This window comes from Abramis brama (assembly GCF_963993115.1).
Source record: "Abramis brama genome assembly, chromosome: 12".
Taxonomy (NCBI): Eukaryota; Metazoa; Chordata; class Actinopteri; order Cypriniformes; family Leuciscidae; genus Abramis; species Abramis brama.
Window position 1 is genome coordinate 27757466 of NC_139974.1, and position 17321 is coordinate 27774786.

A 17321-nucleotide genomic window follows, 5' to 3' on the forward strand; every position below is an offset into this window, starting at 1 on the left:
ACACAGTACACATTCCTTTCCAGATTAAGGTCTGGAACAGAGCACACAAGGTGGGCTTACTTATGGGACACCAGACGAGAAATGAACCCATTTGCCCCCAGAGTTCCCAGGCCTGAGCAAAACCCAGCTAGTTAGCAAGTTTCATGAAGCCTCATTGCGTCGTTACGCGCAGAAACATACACTTACGGCACGTGTCCAAACGCAAAACTGAACAGGCAGATGAAAACGAACAGTGCTGAAGTTGTCTTTCATGACATTTGAATTCTCCGCTTTAATGCGATCTCATGCGTAATAAATACAGCGCAGTGATTGGGGTAAAAGAGTTAATTCTCATAAATAATGTAGAGAAATGCTCAGAAACTGCTGACGTACTTTCGCATTGACCAGCCACAGCAGCCAATCACCACTGATAAAATTATACTCACTTTTCGTGACGTTGGTTCAACTTTGCTTTTTAAACCAGAAGAACGAAATAGCTCAGAAATAACTAAAAAATGGCTTTTCACTTCATCATAAACATAACAAGTGCTACTGTTGTTTTCAGTAACGTGTAACCTGTAGATATATGTTAATATCTCAAAAAATGGTTTTAGGGTTTCATGACCCTTTAAAGATGTGTTTAAATCTTTATTGGATTCTCTATCTGTAAGGACATTTACTGACCTTCCTAAACCGGCCACGCAGTGCACAGCCACGCAGCAACCGGGGTCATCTATGAAGCGTCTCTTCAGGAGACTCAACCAGTCCTCCACAACCTTAGTGGGAGGAGGAGCGCCGTCATCAAATGGCCAGTCCTAAGGAGAGAAGAAGCCCTTAACATGAGCACCCCTTAACATGAGCACATTATATGTCTGTTCACACTGAAAAACAAGCTTTGACTTTGAAACAATCCATTACTTCGGATTTCACGTGATAAACTATGTTCAAATTTGTTGCAACTAACTGTAGCTTTTAGTCATGTTGCCTCAAGTTGGTGATAATGAATAACATCCAGTCAGTTTGTTGCTGCAAATCGGTGCCTTTTAAGGAGTCAAAAGTCTAAGGTGTCTAATAGTATTTGGACAAATGTAGTCCACTTAAATGCATGAATGTTATTGCATTATACAACTAAATATCAAACCAAGTGGCATTTATTTAAATAAATAAATAATTTTATAATAATTAAATTATATTATTATATAAAAAAAAAAAGCAAAATATTTTCCAAAAAGAACTTCAAAATTAAAGTTCTGAAACACTTTGTGGTTGTCCAATGGTAGTGTTTCGTTCAAAGTTAATGTGATGAACTATACCTGTGGTTACTGTGAGTGGACACCTGTGTGAATTGCAAAAATGGTTCAGAAAGGGAAACAAGGAGAAGAGCTGGTGCAGCATTTGTTTACAGATGCCACCAGGTTTGCATTTAATGCAAATAAATTTTTTTTAAATGTGACTTAAGTGTCCAAATAATGGTTGGGGCCACTGCATCAGTTTTCTGCTGGCTTTTGCTAAATATTTCTACACTTGGTTTATTTGTGAAAGTGGGTTATCCAAATGGTGAAGGTGCTGAGGGATGTTAGACCTGCAACAGTACTGGGTTAGTGAGGATCATTCGGAAATAAACATCCACGGGTGCATATCCCATAGAAAGACGTAACTGGCTGCTGAAGTAATTTAGTCACAACTGTTTTTCTGAAACCATAGTAACTTTGACGCACATCAGTTGTTCAAGCAAAGTTGTTTCAACAATATAGAACTATTGCTAATGATGTCTCCACGCAGGTGGATAATAACTTCTGCTAATTAATCGGTTCAAGATCAGATTAATGTCAGATTATTGCTGTCCGAGGACTACTTCACTTTTTTGTTCTCCGTTGTTTTGTTGTATTTCCAGATGTTTGACTCAATCATGGGTTCCTTCTTATATCAAAGGTATTAAAGCACATTCGAGACTTCAAAAATGGCGGCTTTGTGATCTTGACAAACTAAGAAGAGTGAAATCTGCATATATACAGTATGTTTAATTTTGTGAGGCTGTCGGTGCAGATAGCCTCGTGGGCAGTGCGCCGACATATAGTGCCGTTGCACTTCGGGCGACCCGAGTTCGAGTCCCAGGTAGCGAACCTTTCCCAATCCCGTCCCCTTCTCTCTCTCCCACTTCGCTTTTTGTATATCATAATAAAGACAACGCCAACACCAAAAATAAATCTTAAAAAAACGTTTGTGAGACTCTATTAGTACCACAGTTCACTCGGACTTGCCAAAAAAAAGTTGTGAGAAATTAAGATTAACAAAGACACAACATGAAATACAATCCATGTACCTTATTCTCTGAGGTGAATATATCCATTGTGTTCGTCGTAACAAGAAGTTATCGCATTTACATCTGTCAACTGTCTTTCTGACTGTCATCAGACAAAAAAATTCAGATCGGGTTATATTTAACTCATGAAAGTACAATGATGCTTTTTTGGGATTTCTTTGCATTGTATTTTATGTCATATATTTATTCATCTTGATTTCTCACAACTTGTGTGATTTTTCTGGACGAGACGGAGTGAACTGTGGAGTCTCAAGAATGCACACATGTAGCCATGCACAAATTTGACCAACGGCCAAGGTCAGGATTTTCATTAAATAATAGGCCAACATTAAATTTCAGTTTGTTTTTCACAAAACTTTATTGTATACCCCCAGAACACATGGAATATACTAAATGTGTCGCATGGTATATCATTCTGTGATACTTTTGCATCTTTTTTAAAAAGCTTGGTGCTGGTCGCTATTCACTTCCATTATATGGATGAGCACAAACTGGAATGTTGTGAAAATGAACCATACGGCATTTGAACAACACCAGGGTGAGTAAATGATGACTATTTTCATTTTAGGGTGAACTATCCCTTTAAGTCCACATCGTTCGAACAAAAAAAAAAAGCCTCTAACTACAAGTCGAGAGCCATAGTTTTTTAACCCCATAACATTGTGACGCTGTTTGCAAATGTTCATTTGAACAATATTATAGGAAACACCAAAGTGTGGAATGTTGGAATATGTGAAGACAGTTGGCTAGCAATGCTTTTGGAAAACCAATTCCAGAACAAAAAATACAGAGTCTGAGATCAATGTTAAACACATATATGAAGCCAAGGAGTCTCCTATCAACTGAGACTGTTGGGTTTTTGGGACTTGTACAATATGGTTTGAGACTTTCAGACACCGCAATAAACCCTTCAGCTTACTAACAAATGTGTAAGTTCAGGGTTTGATATAAATATTAGTGATGCCACTAAAGTGGTGATGTACTGTCATCAATCCCTGCTACTGTTCTGGTGGTTTGTAAAAGTGGTTTGTGCATGCTTATGTGTCATTAAGGCAAAGCGCGAGGCCCGAGAGGCATGTGGAACACGACATAAATTTAGCATACGCGTGTATCTTTCCTGTGCTCTTGTGACCTCAAGGTGAGAGGTGAATCACAATCATGCTTCACAGGAGATCGGGGAAAATCCCACCCCTCCTCTTCCGTTTTCCCGCCTAAACCACCGCTGGGGGACTTTGATGTGGTTCAGCTGCTGAAGGACGTGGCTCACTTAGACCAGCATGCTAACTGGCAGCAGATGCCCACACAAACACGTACTCATGTGATCCAGAGAGGCTTGGCAGGGCAGGCCTTAATTATAAAGAGCTTTCTCACAGTACAGACACATAAGTCGGCATTCAGATGCCTCAAAATATCGCTTATCACATGGGACCGACGAGTGATATGCAGTCACACAACAGCTCCAGGGATAGGACACTCAACACTAGCAGGTGCGAGTCTTTTCAAGTAAACAAGTCAGACCAACAAGGCCATTAGGAGGCTGGCTTTACAGAAAAGCCTTTGAAGCATGAATGACGTGCGACAAACACTTCCTCTGCTTCCCTCCAGCCCATCCTATTGATTTCCTGGGCAAACACACCTCAGAAACCTTTCGGGAGCGGATGGAAGGCTACTGACGTAATGCAGGTTGGGTAAACAGTCGTGGCCTACTTTGGGAATCCAGAACTAGGTAGCGGGGTCACTTGCTCAAGCTTGCAGTCTCGCAGATCTCTTTACAGTTGTTCTGAGTGGGAAGGGTGCGGAATGGCACGTGTGTGCCTCCTGGGAGAACGCAGTTTACTCCCTTGTTGCAGGTGCTCGCACAAATACATGAGGCAAACAACACAGCTGATTGTTCCCACTAGGGTTTTGTGCTTCGCAAAGTTTCTCAGCAACTTGTGCTGCGGACATAAACAACAGACATATGTCTTAAGACTGTGTATGACACCAACGCAAGCCACTAATGTCCAATGCGTCACATGTAGCAGTCTTTTGAATGCGTCTTGAAACAGAAGTCTTTTTCACTGCAGGTGATCAACCTCATTCGAAAGACAAATTTAAAAAAACTTCATATTTGTGTGAATTTTCAGGTTTGGCTTATGTCTGCAGAAAGAAAGAGGTGTATCCAGCAGCCAGCATGTCCTTTATATTCACAGAAGTCAGTAAAAACAAGACTTATACAACAGTTTGCCTTGGACTCTTTTCTTTACAGTTTTGCTGTGAGAAAGTCAAGAAGAAAAAGTATAAAAGAAAGGTTGGGTGGGCGGGGACCGATTGGAGGCCACATGGAGAGACCAGGCTCTGCCGCTACCATAGCAACAGTGAAACGTTGACGTCGGTAATAAGAAACACGTGTGGCTGCTTGGAAGAGAACATTCTCTATAATGAATTTAGTGTGTGTGTGTGTTAGAGAGAGCGAGAGCGAACGAGTATACGAGGGTCAAGGGGGTCTGTGGGGAGCTGTTTCACTTTTCACTTCTAATGCAGAACACTTTCAATAACTGCCTACGTGCACCAGAAGCTCTTACCTCTCCATTGTTTTCACCATCTGGCCCTTTAAATGTGAAATAAACGATTTATTTACACAGCTTTAGAATAGTTGTTTCTGATTGGGTGATGGTTGCATTCTGGGGTCAAATATTTTTGTATATTGACCACTAAATTGTATATCCGAATATTGTCCTGGATAATCCATTTTCTAAATAGCAGTCCTAGGTTCATGTCACTCATATCACTCTGCTGTTTTTTGGGGGGGTTTTTTTCATATGATAAAAGGATTTCAAATCGTACCAATATTCTATGTCCATTTATGGACTATCTGGTAAGTAGCGATGCATACTGGAAAAATGGCTTCTTTGTGAATTTATAATTACTATATTATTACTTTTGTTTATGGTTTTCCATTTAAAATATCTAAAAATCCTTGAAACAAAACAAATTTACTTGAGAAGCAACACTGCATACGACTTAATGACTTCACATTTTGCAAAATCTTTTTTTTTCTGTATTTTGTCTTATTGCACAGGCAGATTTTTTTCTTGTTTTAACTTAAAAAATCTGCCAGTGCAATATAACAAAATATACTTGTATTTGAGATTCTTTAACAAGAATGTCAACAAGTCTTAATGTCTTATGCAGTTTCTCTTCTCAAGTAAATGTATCTCGTTTTAAGGATTTTTAGATATTATAACAGGAAAATTAAGACAAAAATACTTAAGAACACTTTTGCTGTGCATTAAGTGAGATATCCTATAGTCAGACGGTCAACATCGCAAAATAAACCCCTTCAGGATGACACAAAACCCTTCATGTTGGGGTTCTGATCACCCTGTTTTTTTTTTTTTTTTGTAATATCCAGCTGATAGTACATTATGGCTGACAAGGGCATCAAGAAGATATGCACTTACCACGACAGTTATCCCATCCTTCTCCAGTGGAGTTTTGTCGTAGGTTATCTCACAAACTCTGACCACCGTTGTGGCACCATACTTCTTAAGATCCTAAAGTTTGATGGGAATAGAAATGCAGATGATAAAAAAAACTCAATTCAGTAATAATAAAAAAAAAAAATTGTTCTGACAATTTTTCCACATTAAAATAAAAAACAATCATTTTAATGGCGTGAGAGGTAGGTAAGCTGTCCATGAACACGCTCTGTTCCTCATCCCTGCCATGTGACGGAGCACTGGGATGGGTTTCCATGGAAACGGAGGCTTTGTGGATGTGCTGTTATCATTAGAGCCTCTATGGTTCATGCACACTTTCCCAGCAAGATAAGAATGAGTGGGCCATGTGACGGTGGAGTTGTCTTAAGATAGACCATGTGAGCCGAAACGGGACGTGTTGCTAAAATGAGTACGTGTTCAAGCGAGGGATAAAAGTAGAAGCGGAGGGTGGGAGGAAACAGACGACAAATACACGCAGAGAGGGGGACACACAGGGTAAGATGGTGTACAAATGCTCACCTCTATGAAGCTGCTCAGAGTGGAGTTTGTTGGGTTGTGTGTGATTAAGAACCTCATGTTCTTGTAGCACACCTCCACAGGGGCCGGCCGGTTCATCCGAGCCATTGTGCTTCCTCCAACTCAGTGTCCAAACCGTTCACAAGCAAATTCACCAAAAGGACGCTCTTCACCGTTTTGTTCAGCCTCTGATCTTTGCAAAACTCCTCGATGTTCAAAGTCCCCAATATCTTGTATTCCCTCTCTAATGGCTTGCCGTAGCCAGAGAGGTAAGATCACCCCATTAGATTTGAGAGGAGTTTTGGGTTGCAGGACCACAAGTAGTAGAGGGAAGAACGTCTCAGTGCATCCAGAAATCAGTGAAAAGAGCGCAGCACATTCTCCCCGGGTTTAGACGTGTAGATGTTGAGCGTGGCAGTAGTCTCCAGTCCTCTGCAAGAACGCCATGGACAAAGCCACTACTGAAGGACAGAGCTGTTGGAAAGAGAATCGGAAAAAGAGATAAATGAGTTTTCTTCTGTGACATAACCTAACACGCAGGACCAGGGCAGTCCATTGAAGACAAACATGACGCACACATGACAGCGCAGCTCACGTTAACTATGAGTGTGTGACCGGAGATTACATACAGTGTCCCCGAACCCACCCACACACAATCCCACTCACACACACACACTCAAAACATTGCGCAACACAGAGGCTGATAGGGACTTGAGGTTTTACAGAAAGCAGATAATAAGAGTAAATACTTTTCCCAGGCTTTTTCCTTTTTTTCCCCAGACTTTTTTTAGATACAAAACTTTTTTTGTTTACATTATTCCATTTTGAAAAAGTGCTGAACTTTAATTTTTTTAATGCATTTAATGAATGCACTGCCTCTTTAAATGTTATATACATTTTTTATCTTAGTTAGCAACATTTTGTTACAAGATCACTCTAATTAGCATTGAAACAAATTTAAGGTATCGTACAGTGACATTCACAAAAATCACATCTGAATGCAGCTTTTCAGATAAAAAAGTCTGTTACTTACCTGCGCTATGTCTCTTAATAATATTTTTTGCGTTATTGATTACAATTCAAACTGGTCAGATGCACAGGCAAACTGTGAGAGATTCTGATGTATGAATGCTGCTCTCTTGCGCTCTACAGTTTTACTGAGCGCTCCCCGCAGACCTGCGTCTGCAGGGACTTACACGAGTGTCTTCAGCAGTGGCATCTACAGCAGTTAAAGGTACAGAGGTACAGTTTTCAGATTTGGTCGAAACTGGTTTGGAGTGCCGAAATCACTGACTGTTCAGACTAAAGCGGAAACACTTTGTTTCTAACACCTACTTGTCACAGAGAAGAAAACAATTCAAACTAAATTTACATTATTTCTAAAAGGCATTTAACACCAAATCCTTAAATACTTAATATTTATTTTTAAACATTTGTTTACATTAACACAGTTTTACATTTTAGCCTGGACTAACGCATACCAGCCTAGAAAAGATATCCAGATTACGGTTGAAAATATTCCGATTCTTGTTTTGCACTTAAATCTATTAAAACATTAGTTTACTTCATCATTTTTAAGTGTATCACTTCACTTTATTGTATTTAAATGTTGGTTATTAAAAAAGTGATTAAACTTACCATTAAAAGGACAATATTGAATACAATACTGTTTATTTATCTTTTAAATAAATTCAGCATTGTGATAATACTATGAAATGAAAATTGCATACTGTCAACATGGCTACTGTTGTCACTGGGAAAAATTGTGAAGACTCAATGTTTCTTATGTGTTTTGTTTTTGTGTGTGTGTGTGTGTGTGTGTGTGTGTGTGTGTGTGTGTGTTGATTTTGGCATTAAGCAGTATTCAATATTAAACCATATCAATAGCCAACTTTTTTTTAAAGTTTACTTAACATTTATATAAAAGTACAATGGCAAAATAAAAAATAAAATAATTAATATAGTAAAAGATGGGCATCTGAGTTTTGTGCTCCTGCAGTATTGAGTAAATGCTTCAAAATCAGGCACATAAAGACTTCATTTGGAAAGTTGTATTAGGCCTATAATTGCAATCCTAATTCGCCGTTTATGGCTGGTAATTCATTAAAACTTTAATACTAAGGCTTAACCTAATTTGCCATTTCCTCTCCTGAAAATTAACATACTTTTTCTAAACGTAATCCACACTTCCAAAATTTCTAGTTGCTTAGACCCAAACTAATCATTTCATTCACTAAGTGAAGCAACAAAAAGAACAAAACAATAACAACCAAACAACAAACAAACATGACCTATTTAATGTGGTTAATAAAAGCCTACTTTTGAACAACTTCACTGAGGAACAAAATGGAGGCTGGATTTTTCACTATATTAAGTTGTGTTTGCAAAGGTAAGCGTTACAAATTATTTTGCGCTTTTGTTAATATAACTTGTGGGTGGGCTCTTTTGACTTTAACTACCTAGCAACCACATAGCAAAGCCCTGGAAACCATCCAGAAAACCTTAGCAAAGACAGAAAACCACAACTCACATTTTTGTCATAAAAAGTACAAATTCAATTATATACCAATAATTGTATATCATAATATAATAATGAAATGATAAAATTATAACTATAAATTTAAACAATAAAATTAAAGGTGGGGTATGTGATTCTTTTTTTTGTCCATTTTTTCAAAATCACTTGAAATCCTATTCCTAACCCACTTACAGCCACTGAGTTAGAAGCACTGAAATGAAAATTAAGCAATTTAATCATCTGTGGAACGGGCAGGACTCAAAAAACTCCAGCCAATCATTTCCAAGACCACCTAGAATCACTAGACAGTAAGTTTGTCAATCAAACGGTCGTACCATACCCCCCTCCCCCATCCCCCTCCCTCCACATGAATGGGTGGAGTCAGGGCCAGCGTTGGAGGAAAGAAGGTAGGACCATTTGAGTTGTGTATTTTCAAAATCTGCCGGCCGTTTTGCAAATCCCATACCCTACCTTTAATACATTAATTAAATAAAATATGTATTTTTAATACAAATGTTTATTTAGTTTGGAAAATGTCACTGTCATTATTTCTTGCTTTTAAAAATGTAATTTCATATAATAAAATATGCTGATATACTTTGACTGGTTGGTGTTGCCACGCCAGCTTCCTGGTCTATTTTAATGACGAGTAACAAATTACTTATATTAGGTTTTTAAATTTTGCTTTAGAAAAAAACTCTAAAATGGATTCAGGTTTGACTGTTAAATTTCTTCTAAAGTGTTTGTGTGGTAACAAAACCAGCACAAATGAATATGCACTCTAGCATGAGGAAAACAACAGTGGATCTTCATTTGATATCAAGAACTTAAAAGTTCTGTGTTTCTAGTTCCGACCACATGGAAAAGATTTATCTGAGCTGAATATAAATCTACATCTGTGTGAAGCAATGAGCTATGAACTTCAACTGTTGAACAAAGATCAGCATGTAAAACAAACAGAGAGAAGAATACTCCTGACACCAAGTCCATCAGGGGTCCGACCCTGAGGTACGGTACTCGTTTACTCCATGCAGAGTAAGGTTAATTGGGTGGTTCTGAGCTATGTCAATAGCATACACACAGAGAGAATTGCGAAGATCAGTAAACAATTGCTGTCGAGGTAACAGCACCACCAGCATTTACTAGTAAACCCGCAGAAGTACCATTAACTTCAGCTCTGAGGGTAACCATGACAGTGTTGTGCTTGTCTTCACAGACCAATTACTGTACCAGCCCTTGTCCCTTAAGACTGCAAATACTGGTTAAATATTTGTGCTGACAATTTCAAAGTGCTGCTGTGGGCGTCTGGGACCTTTGTGTAGTGGCACTAACAAAAAATCTATGGCAAAACAGGACGGGGAAGAAAGGAGAAAGAAACTACACTTATGTTTGACAGCAAAAGAGGAAATTGTCGAGGATGAAAGGCCCCTAAAAGAGGCGACATTGGTTGGAAATAGATCAGGGACAAACTGGGCCCCTTTACACGTGGTCCTTGGTCACGTTGTTGACCCATAAGAAACAAAACACACAACAACTACTTAGATATTTATTTCTCCACACAAACTGATGTCATGATTCTTCATATGTTACCCAAACTGGCCCCTCAGAAGTTTCTTGGACTTGAATTACTATAGTGAGTCAGAATGCGCACGGGCTAATTTCGAGCTACAGGCAAAACAAGTGAAAAATTTGTTCGATTTTGAGGTTTTCACAACTATTTGTTGATTAAGCCCTCGTTTAACGATCCCAATGCTCCAAATAGTGATTAAGCATCTAAAAGCATCTTTATTTGTGCGTTTTCTAAAAGGTGAACCGTTCCTTTGTCCATGAAAAATGCTGTTTTTCTCTGCTCGCTTCTCGCGCTTCCTCTCAGCACAAGTTTTATATCATTGTAAAGCGCTGTATTCCAACTTTGTGAATATTCATAGCAAATTATCGATGGCATGAGTCTGAACCAATGACATGTAATTTTCAAACTCATGCTGATGTATGTAAACAAAACGATCTTACTCGCGCTGACTGACAGAGCTGAAGCGAAGCGTGCGCACAGACGCCTCGGATAGCGCGCCATCCCAATATACATACTGTAGAATTACAGTTTTTCAAAATATCGGTCTTGGCGAGTATTCATGCAAACATTATCTGTTAAGTCTTAAATAAACGTTTGGTTAACTGTTGGGGAAAATCATCTGATGTGTAACATTACATCCGTGCGGTACATTAGGTCTATATATGGTATAATGGGAAAAAAAGTATTTTTTTCCTATATATATTTGGTTTTGACTTTGTGTGTGTCAAATTTGGTGTTATTAGGGATTTTAAGGTATGGTTGCTTGCTAGGTGATTTTGTTTAGGAACCTTCAGAAAACTTGAACTAGATTTTTGTTCAAAATTTACTTTGCTGACTCTATCGTCTTCAAAAATGTGTAGCTCAGTATTTTTTTGTCTGATACATCATTTTGAAGGTTTTTTTAATAGAGAATGTGAAAATAACAATAACTCATTTTTGAAAATTTGCTCATTGCGACTCATTTTGCCTGCACGGGTCACATATTCAGTCACAGAGTGTATGGACAGTGCCAAAAAATGAATTTGCTTCAGTGCTTCTGAATGTCTTGCTGTAGACATGGGGACACCCATTGAAAAAGCGACATGGTGAATGACGTCAACTCAGGTGTATCTTTATTCTATTGTATTTATTTATGCTACTGCTTCAAATGTGTTTATTCATTCTTGTTTTATTACTGACTATTGCAACAAATGACCTCATAAAAACACAAATACTTTGAGTAAACAAACGTTTTGGTGAGCTAATTGTAATTTCTTTTTAAAAATATGTATAAAAACAATATTTGATATTGAGTATCGTGTACTTTTGGTAATCAGCACCGACTACTATAGATTTTGGTATCGTGACATCCCTAGTATAGTACGATATTGGATATGGGTAACTTATAAAAGAAGATAAGCTGGTCATCGGATATAGTCATCAAATCCATTAACCATCAAGACCTCCAGTGTAAATGCAGCCAAAGAGCCAAACCCTAAGGTCTGAATCTATAGACATGCAAGACAGGCTAATAGTACCTCACAAACAACTCTAAGGCCCTGTCCCAAATGGCACACTTCATATGCACTTTCGGTCTTGTGGACTTACAATGGCTGCCGCGTGCGAGTGTCCGTTAAGTCCGTGAGACCGTAGGGTGTCCCATTTGTCATTATAGGCCTCAGAAGGGTGCTCACGAGCACCCCCTTTGCGGTCGATATGCGCCCTCGATGCGCACTTTTGCCGAGCCCGCACTGATGCGAGCTCAGCAGCAGACTTCTTCCCAACAGTCAAAACGGCATTACGTCACGAAAGTGCGGACTCGTAGGAAGACCATGAGTGCTTAGGGTGCCAATTGGGACAGGGCCTATGTGATGATCAGAGTGACTGGCCCATGTGCTGCATGTCACCTGCATGTTATAAATAGGCCCAGCAGCTGTTTTCTGATGCATTTAGCCCTGACTGGGCTGGGCCATTGGATATGAGATAGCAGTAGGGGGTTTGTTTCCAACTCAGTCTAGCTTAGTGAACTTTGTTTGAGAGACCAACCTCCATCCTGAGCTATGGAAAATCTGTAATTAATTATGGATTCATTGGGCTGTTGAACTGGAAAAAACGGCATCATAAAGTTGTTGTGGTGGAAAGTACAAGATGAAGTTATCCAGGAAACATGAGATGAGATCAGAACAGAAACGCACAAGCTGACTTATTGAAATGTCCATTAGCTATTGCTGTGCTACTGAAATTGCTATCAAGAATTGTGAAATTTCCCTGGAATTGGCATTAACTACTGAAATGGGGTTGTGACAGATCCTATGATTTTCAGTGATGTGAAAACGGGGACAGAATCACAGAATCCAGTCATAAAATTTATATCATATAGAGTTTATATCACTGAATGTCACAGAATTTGGAAAAGAAATGGATGAATAATTCAAAAGTAGTGCTGTATACATCACAATATCGACTAGTATCTGTGAATATTAAGCGCAAAACACTGCTGCTTAAAACTATCATCAGAATCTAAAAAGGTCTTCATTACAACTTGCCAAAATAAAAGTTCGGTTTTACTTTTAAAATAATGACAGAAATAGGTATATTGCTATTGTACAGTAAAATGTAATAATAATAATAATAATAATTATAATAATAATAATATATTTTTAATACATTTAACACTGTTTAAAGCTGCAGTCCGTAACCTTTTTGGTTTAAAAATGATCCAAAATAAATTTGAGCAAGTACATAACCAGTCAGTGTTCAAAACTATCTGCTTGCTTTAGCTCGATTCAAAACTGTAAGCTTGTAATAATGTTTTTAATTTCAGTGGTACTGGTGGATTTTCGCGGGAAATTTGAGCATGTCTTTGCATCATCACGTCGTCACATCTGTACACATAAAGAAGGTGTCTCGACTAGCAGGCTATGTTGCGTGCGAGGATGTTGGAGGTCAAGATTTATAGCCTTTTCTCACAGCACTTGATATAATTAAACTTATCAATTTGATGGCAGATCCAGAAAGGTTCAAACCACAATCACCAGTGACAACTGGAGATTCACCAGTTGTAAAATGCAAAAGACTTCGGACTTCAGAGAGGCTACAGAAAAAAAGAGATTGCAACAGGGCCCATGCGAAAACAAGGATAAATATGTAGTCTCGCAATGCTGATGTTGTTAACATTAACAATTTGTGAAGAAAAGTATTGAGAACAAACACGGTTTGACGTGACATGATAAGCGATCGTTAGATTTAATAAGCGTGATTTACTGCAATGCTTTTTCCCCCCTTAGTTGGTCAGAACAAAAGTGGATGTTACTTACTTGTTCAGATGACATTTTCCAGTGAAAATTATTATGTTGGTCATACTTCCAAAAAGTAGAATCTGTGATTGCGAATGACAGTATCCACACCCCACAGTGATTGACAGCCGCACATTCTCCTCAAAACATTGGATTCATCCACGCTGCGCCGTGCCGAGGCACAACCCAAGTAAAGTTGATAATTCCACGAATAACTGCAATTGCAGATTTCGAACAGAGATGGCGACAAAGAGGAAAAACGATGGACTGCAGCTTTAAAGTCCGCGTGAACCGGAAGTTGCAAACGACTTTTCTCCAGTGCTGTGACGTATTTCCCAGTGAAAAGGAATATTGAACAGAGGGCAGGGCAGACTAACGGTTTGAGGGGAGTGGTTAAGCGTTTCCCAACCCAAGCCGTCAAATCTACATCATCAGAGAAGGAACGCCATTCCAGACCGGAAGTAACTTTTCAGACTTTGATTAAAGATTACGACGGCAAACAATTTTTTTCTGTGTATTAACTTGCATGGATTAATTTTTCACCACAAGACTAGTAATATGCGCTAACAAAGTAGGGTCAATTTTGATTTCAGTTGGACTTTAAGGAATATCACAAAAATAACTTCAAAACCCCAATCCGTGGTGATAAACAAATGAGATTTGGAGAAGACATTGTGTACTTGTGTTGCAGCAGGTGATGGGCCCTTAGGGGCAAATCTGCGCCTCTATGTCTATGTACACACAACTATGTGCTTCCCACAGGGATAGTGCAGTGCAGTTGATCTCCAATAATCTCAGAAGCATGGATCACCATGGCAGGAATTTGTACAGCTACGTGCAAGTCATGTTACACGAGTCAAGTTCACAATTATCAATACTTTAGAAAAAAACAATGCTATACTTAATGTAAGAAAAATGTCCTTAAAATAATTAGGCTACATAAGACAAGTAAACAGCCAGCCATACAATTAGAACAAAGAAACTAATTACACACAAAACAAATAAATACAACAGAACTAAAATACAAATGAAATAAACAGTGTTTTAAGTTTTTCAGGAAGACGTTCTGGTATTCAGATTAATAATAGCCTACAACAGAAAGTTCAAAATCGCATACTACCTGCTTAGATACTTCATTTGAGGAGGAATGAACTTCGTGAGCACTAAAATAAGTATGTTCTATATAGTATGAATGCTAGTATAGCATGCAGACAACATCATCCTGTCATTGCCATGTGACTTACAAGTCAGTTGTGTTGCTTCACATAGTATTCTTCACATACGGCTACTATATAGTAGAGAGGAAGGCATATTTAAACAAGGATTTAGAATTTTAACTACTGTTTTTTTTTTTTTTTTACATGCTTTTAACATTTTAACTGTGGCAATCGATAAACATTTTACAGATAATAGTGGATCTTAATTTGTTGGTTTGAGGGTTGGTTTGTAAAGGACTACACGCCTGCGCACATATCTATTCAAACGTGCATACCTATAGACTAAACACGTGATGCGGATGTGCACGCCGTCTGCGTTTTCGCGGGTTTGTGTTTTTGAGGTTTGCGCAGAGATAACCTTTTTTTCAAAATGTTTCAAGGCTTGCACCTTGGAATATTTTTCAGGGTTTGCGTTCTCAAGCCACCAGGCGCTGTTTTTGTGCAGATGAGCGGGCCGGAGCGCGTTGAGTAGGGGTGGGAATCTCTAGGCACATCACGATTCAATTCGATTATGATTCACATCTTTTTTTTGTGTGACTACTTGGTACTTTTAAAGCAAAGTATTTATGATGACCCATAAAGAATTTACTTCCAATACTTCCTATATTAATTGTATTAATAAAACAAATGGAAGTGATTTGGCAAGTTAACTGTAAGGTTACATTTGCCAGCATATGTCCCAACATTGCAAAGAACCAACAGGAAAATAAATGTGTGCCTGTACTAGCAGCATACTTGTAGTAAATGAATACAAACTTCAGCATGTTTTGAATCTCTAGAATTTAATCATAGACTTCTAACCAACATCCTCCTGTTATGTGCAATGAGCAATATAATCCTTCAGACAAAAAAACAAACAAACACTTTGCTGTAGCAAAATCACAAACAGCTTTCGTTCAAAAATATAGAATTATGTACCAGCAGCTCTCATACAAAAATAATGCTTGTGGACTTACTAATTCTGAATAATTAGTACATACAAAGCCGCTCTTATACACAACTAAATAATAAAGAGTTGCGACTTGAAATTTGAAAAACAGCTTATACAAAAAAGTGAACATCTGCAGAGAGCACAGTCAAAATGTAACTTTTTGTGACTGGCATTGCACTGATACACACTGTGACTGTGGAGTGCAGTACAGTAAACCTACGTATAACAGATCGGTTTACAGCACATTGATGTGTAAACTAAACAATACAGAAAGCAGCTCTCATACAAAAAATAGAAAATAGGTCACAACTGAAATTGCCAATTTTCCATACGTTAGCTTTTAACGAAGAGGGTGCCGTTCAAATTTTGCGCTCGACCATCATACGTCTCTTTTTCCCCCACCCCTAGCGCTGAGTGCTCTGCTTTCTGTTAGAACGGTGTCGTGTTAGCGGCCCCTAAGTTAATAACTAATGATCTCTGCAACGGAAGTGAATCAATCAATCAAAACTAACTTTAGCTGGACAATAGTTTTATTCCAGAGCTGCTGTAAAGCCAAAACAATCTCTGTTACTTCCTATTATCACTGTAAAGCTGCTTTGAAACAACCTATATTGTTAAAAGCGCTATATAAATGAAGGTGACTTGACTTGACTATTCTTAACAATATATTTTAAGTATCGTAAAATAAAGAGATAAGAAAGTATCATGAATTGACAACATTTTATTTATGTGCAACATGTTCCATTCCCTCTCTTAGAGGTGATTAGGAACAACTTAGAGCTTAACAAATACAGCATTCCTGTGAAAAAAAACAAAAAAAACAGAAGTCTTTATCAACAGAAAGTAGTCAAATGTAAAACAACATTGCTCTTTAGTTGATCTAGTAGGATTGATCTATATTTATTTATACTGTGAAGACTATGCAATGAGTTACTTTTATTATCTTTGTCTTTTCTTGTTTGATCAACATTACTTACACAGACAAGCAAGAATATTAGGCTGATGTCACTTTAAGACCTAATCATTAGACAAAATATATAAACATTTCTACCAAATTTGAATCAACCAAATTCGAATAAACATAATTTCACTTCAAAAACTTCACAATCCTCTGGGATCTTCTTTCACAAGAAGGTGGACAATTTGGCCTTCCTGTAAACCCCTAGGAGACCACCAGTGGTCTGGTCTGCAGGTCTGTCTGAATGCAGGACTCCAAATTCTCACAGAACTCTGAAAGGTCAGGACTGCCAAAATTTGCCAGAGCAGGGAAGGAGATCACAACACAGGAAATCCCTCATCCTGTCTCGCAAGTATCAATGAAACAAACACGCACACACACACACACTTTAGTGTGCAATGAACACTATTCAGCAAGAGGATGCCCCAGCACGCTAATGTGCCGTGAGAGGTTGTCAAATGACAAAAAATAAATGAATAAATGCTACAAATAAGGCTATATCGTCGTTATCAGGCGGAAACCTCACATCTTTTACAATTAACAATTAACTTA

The 17321-nt window shown here is 38.3% G+C and overlaps 1 protein-coding gene across 3 annotated transcripts in view; it reads right to left on the minus strand.

Annotated features, from left to right (window-relative positions):
• The window catches only part of ptp4a3a (protein tyrosine phosphatase 4A3a), a 31207-nt gene that overhangs the window by 3138 nt on the left and 10748 nt on the right, over window positions 1-17321 (minus strand). Inside the window, exons 1-4 of one of the 3 annotated variants that reach the window (XM_084130224.1) lie at window positions 11976-12214; window positions 6304-6774; window positions 5746-5838; window positions 664-794 (exon numbers count right to left, since the gene is read on the minus strand). In XM_084130224.1, the coding sequence (XP_083986350.1) occupies window positions 664-794; window positions 5746-5838; window positions 6304-6408 (329 nt within the window). In that variant the 5' untranslated portion in view covers window positions 6409-6774; window positions 11976-12214. Of the gene's footprint in view, window positions 1-663; window positions 795-5745; window positions 5839-6303; window positions 6775-7333; window positions 7515-11975; window positions 12215-17321 lie in introns of those variants that run through there. The other 2 variants (XM_084130223.1, XM_084130222.1) reach the window with 2 other exon arrangements.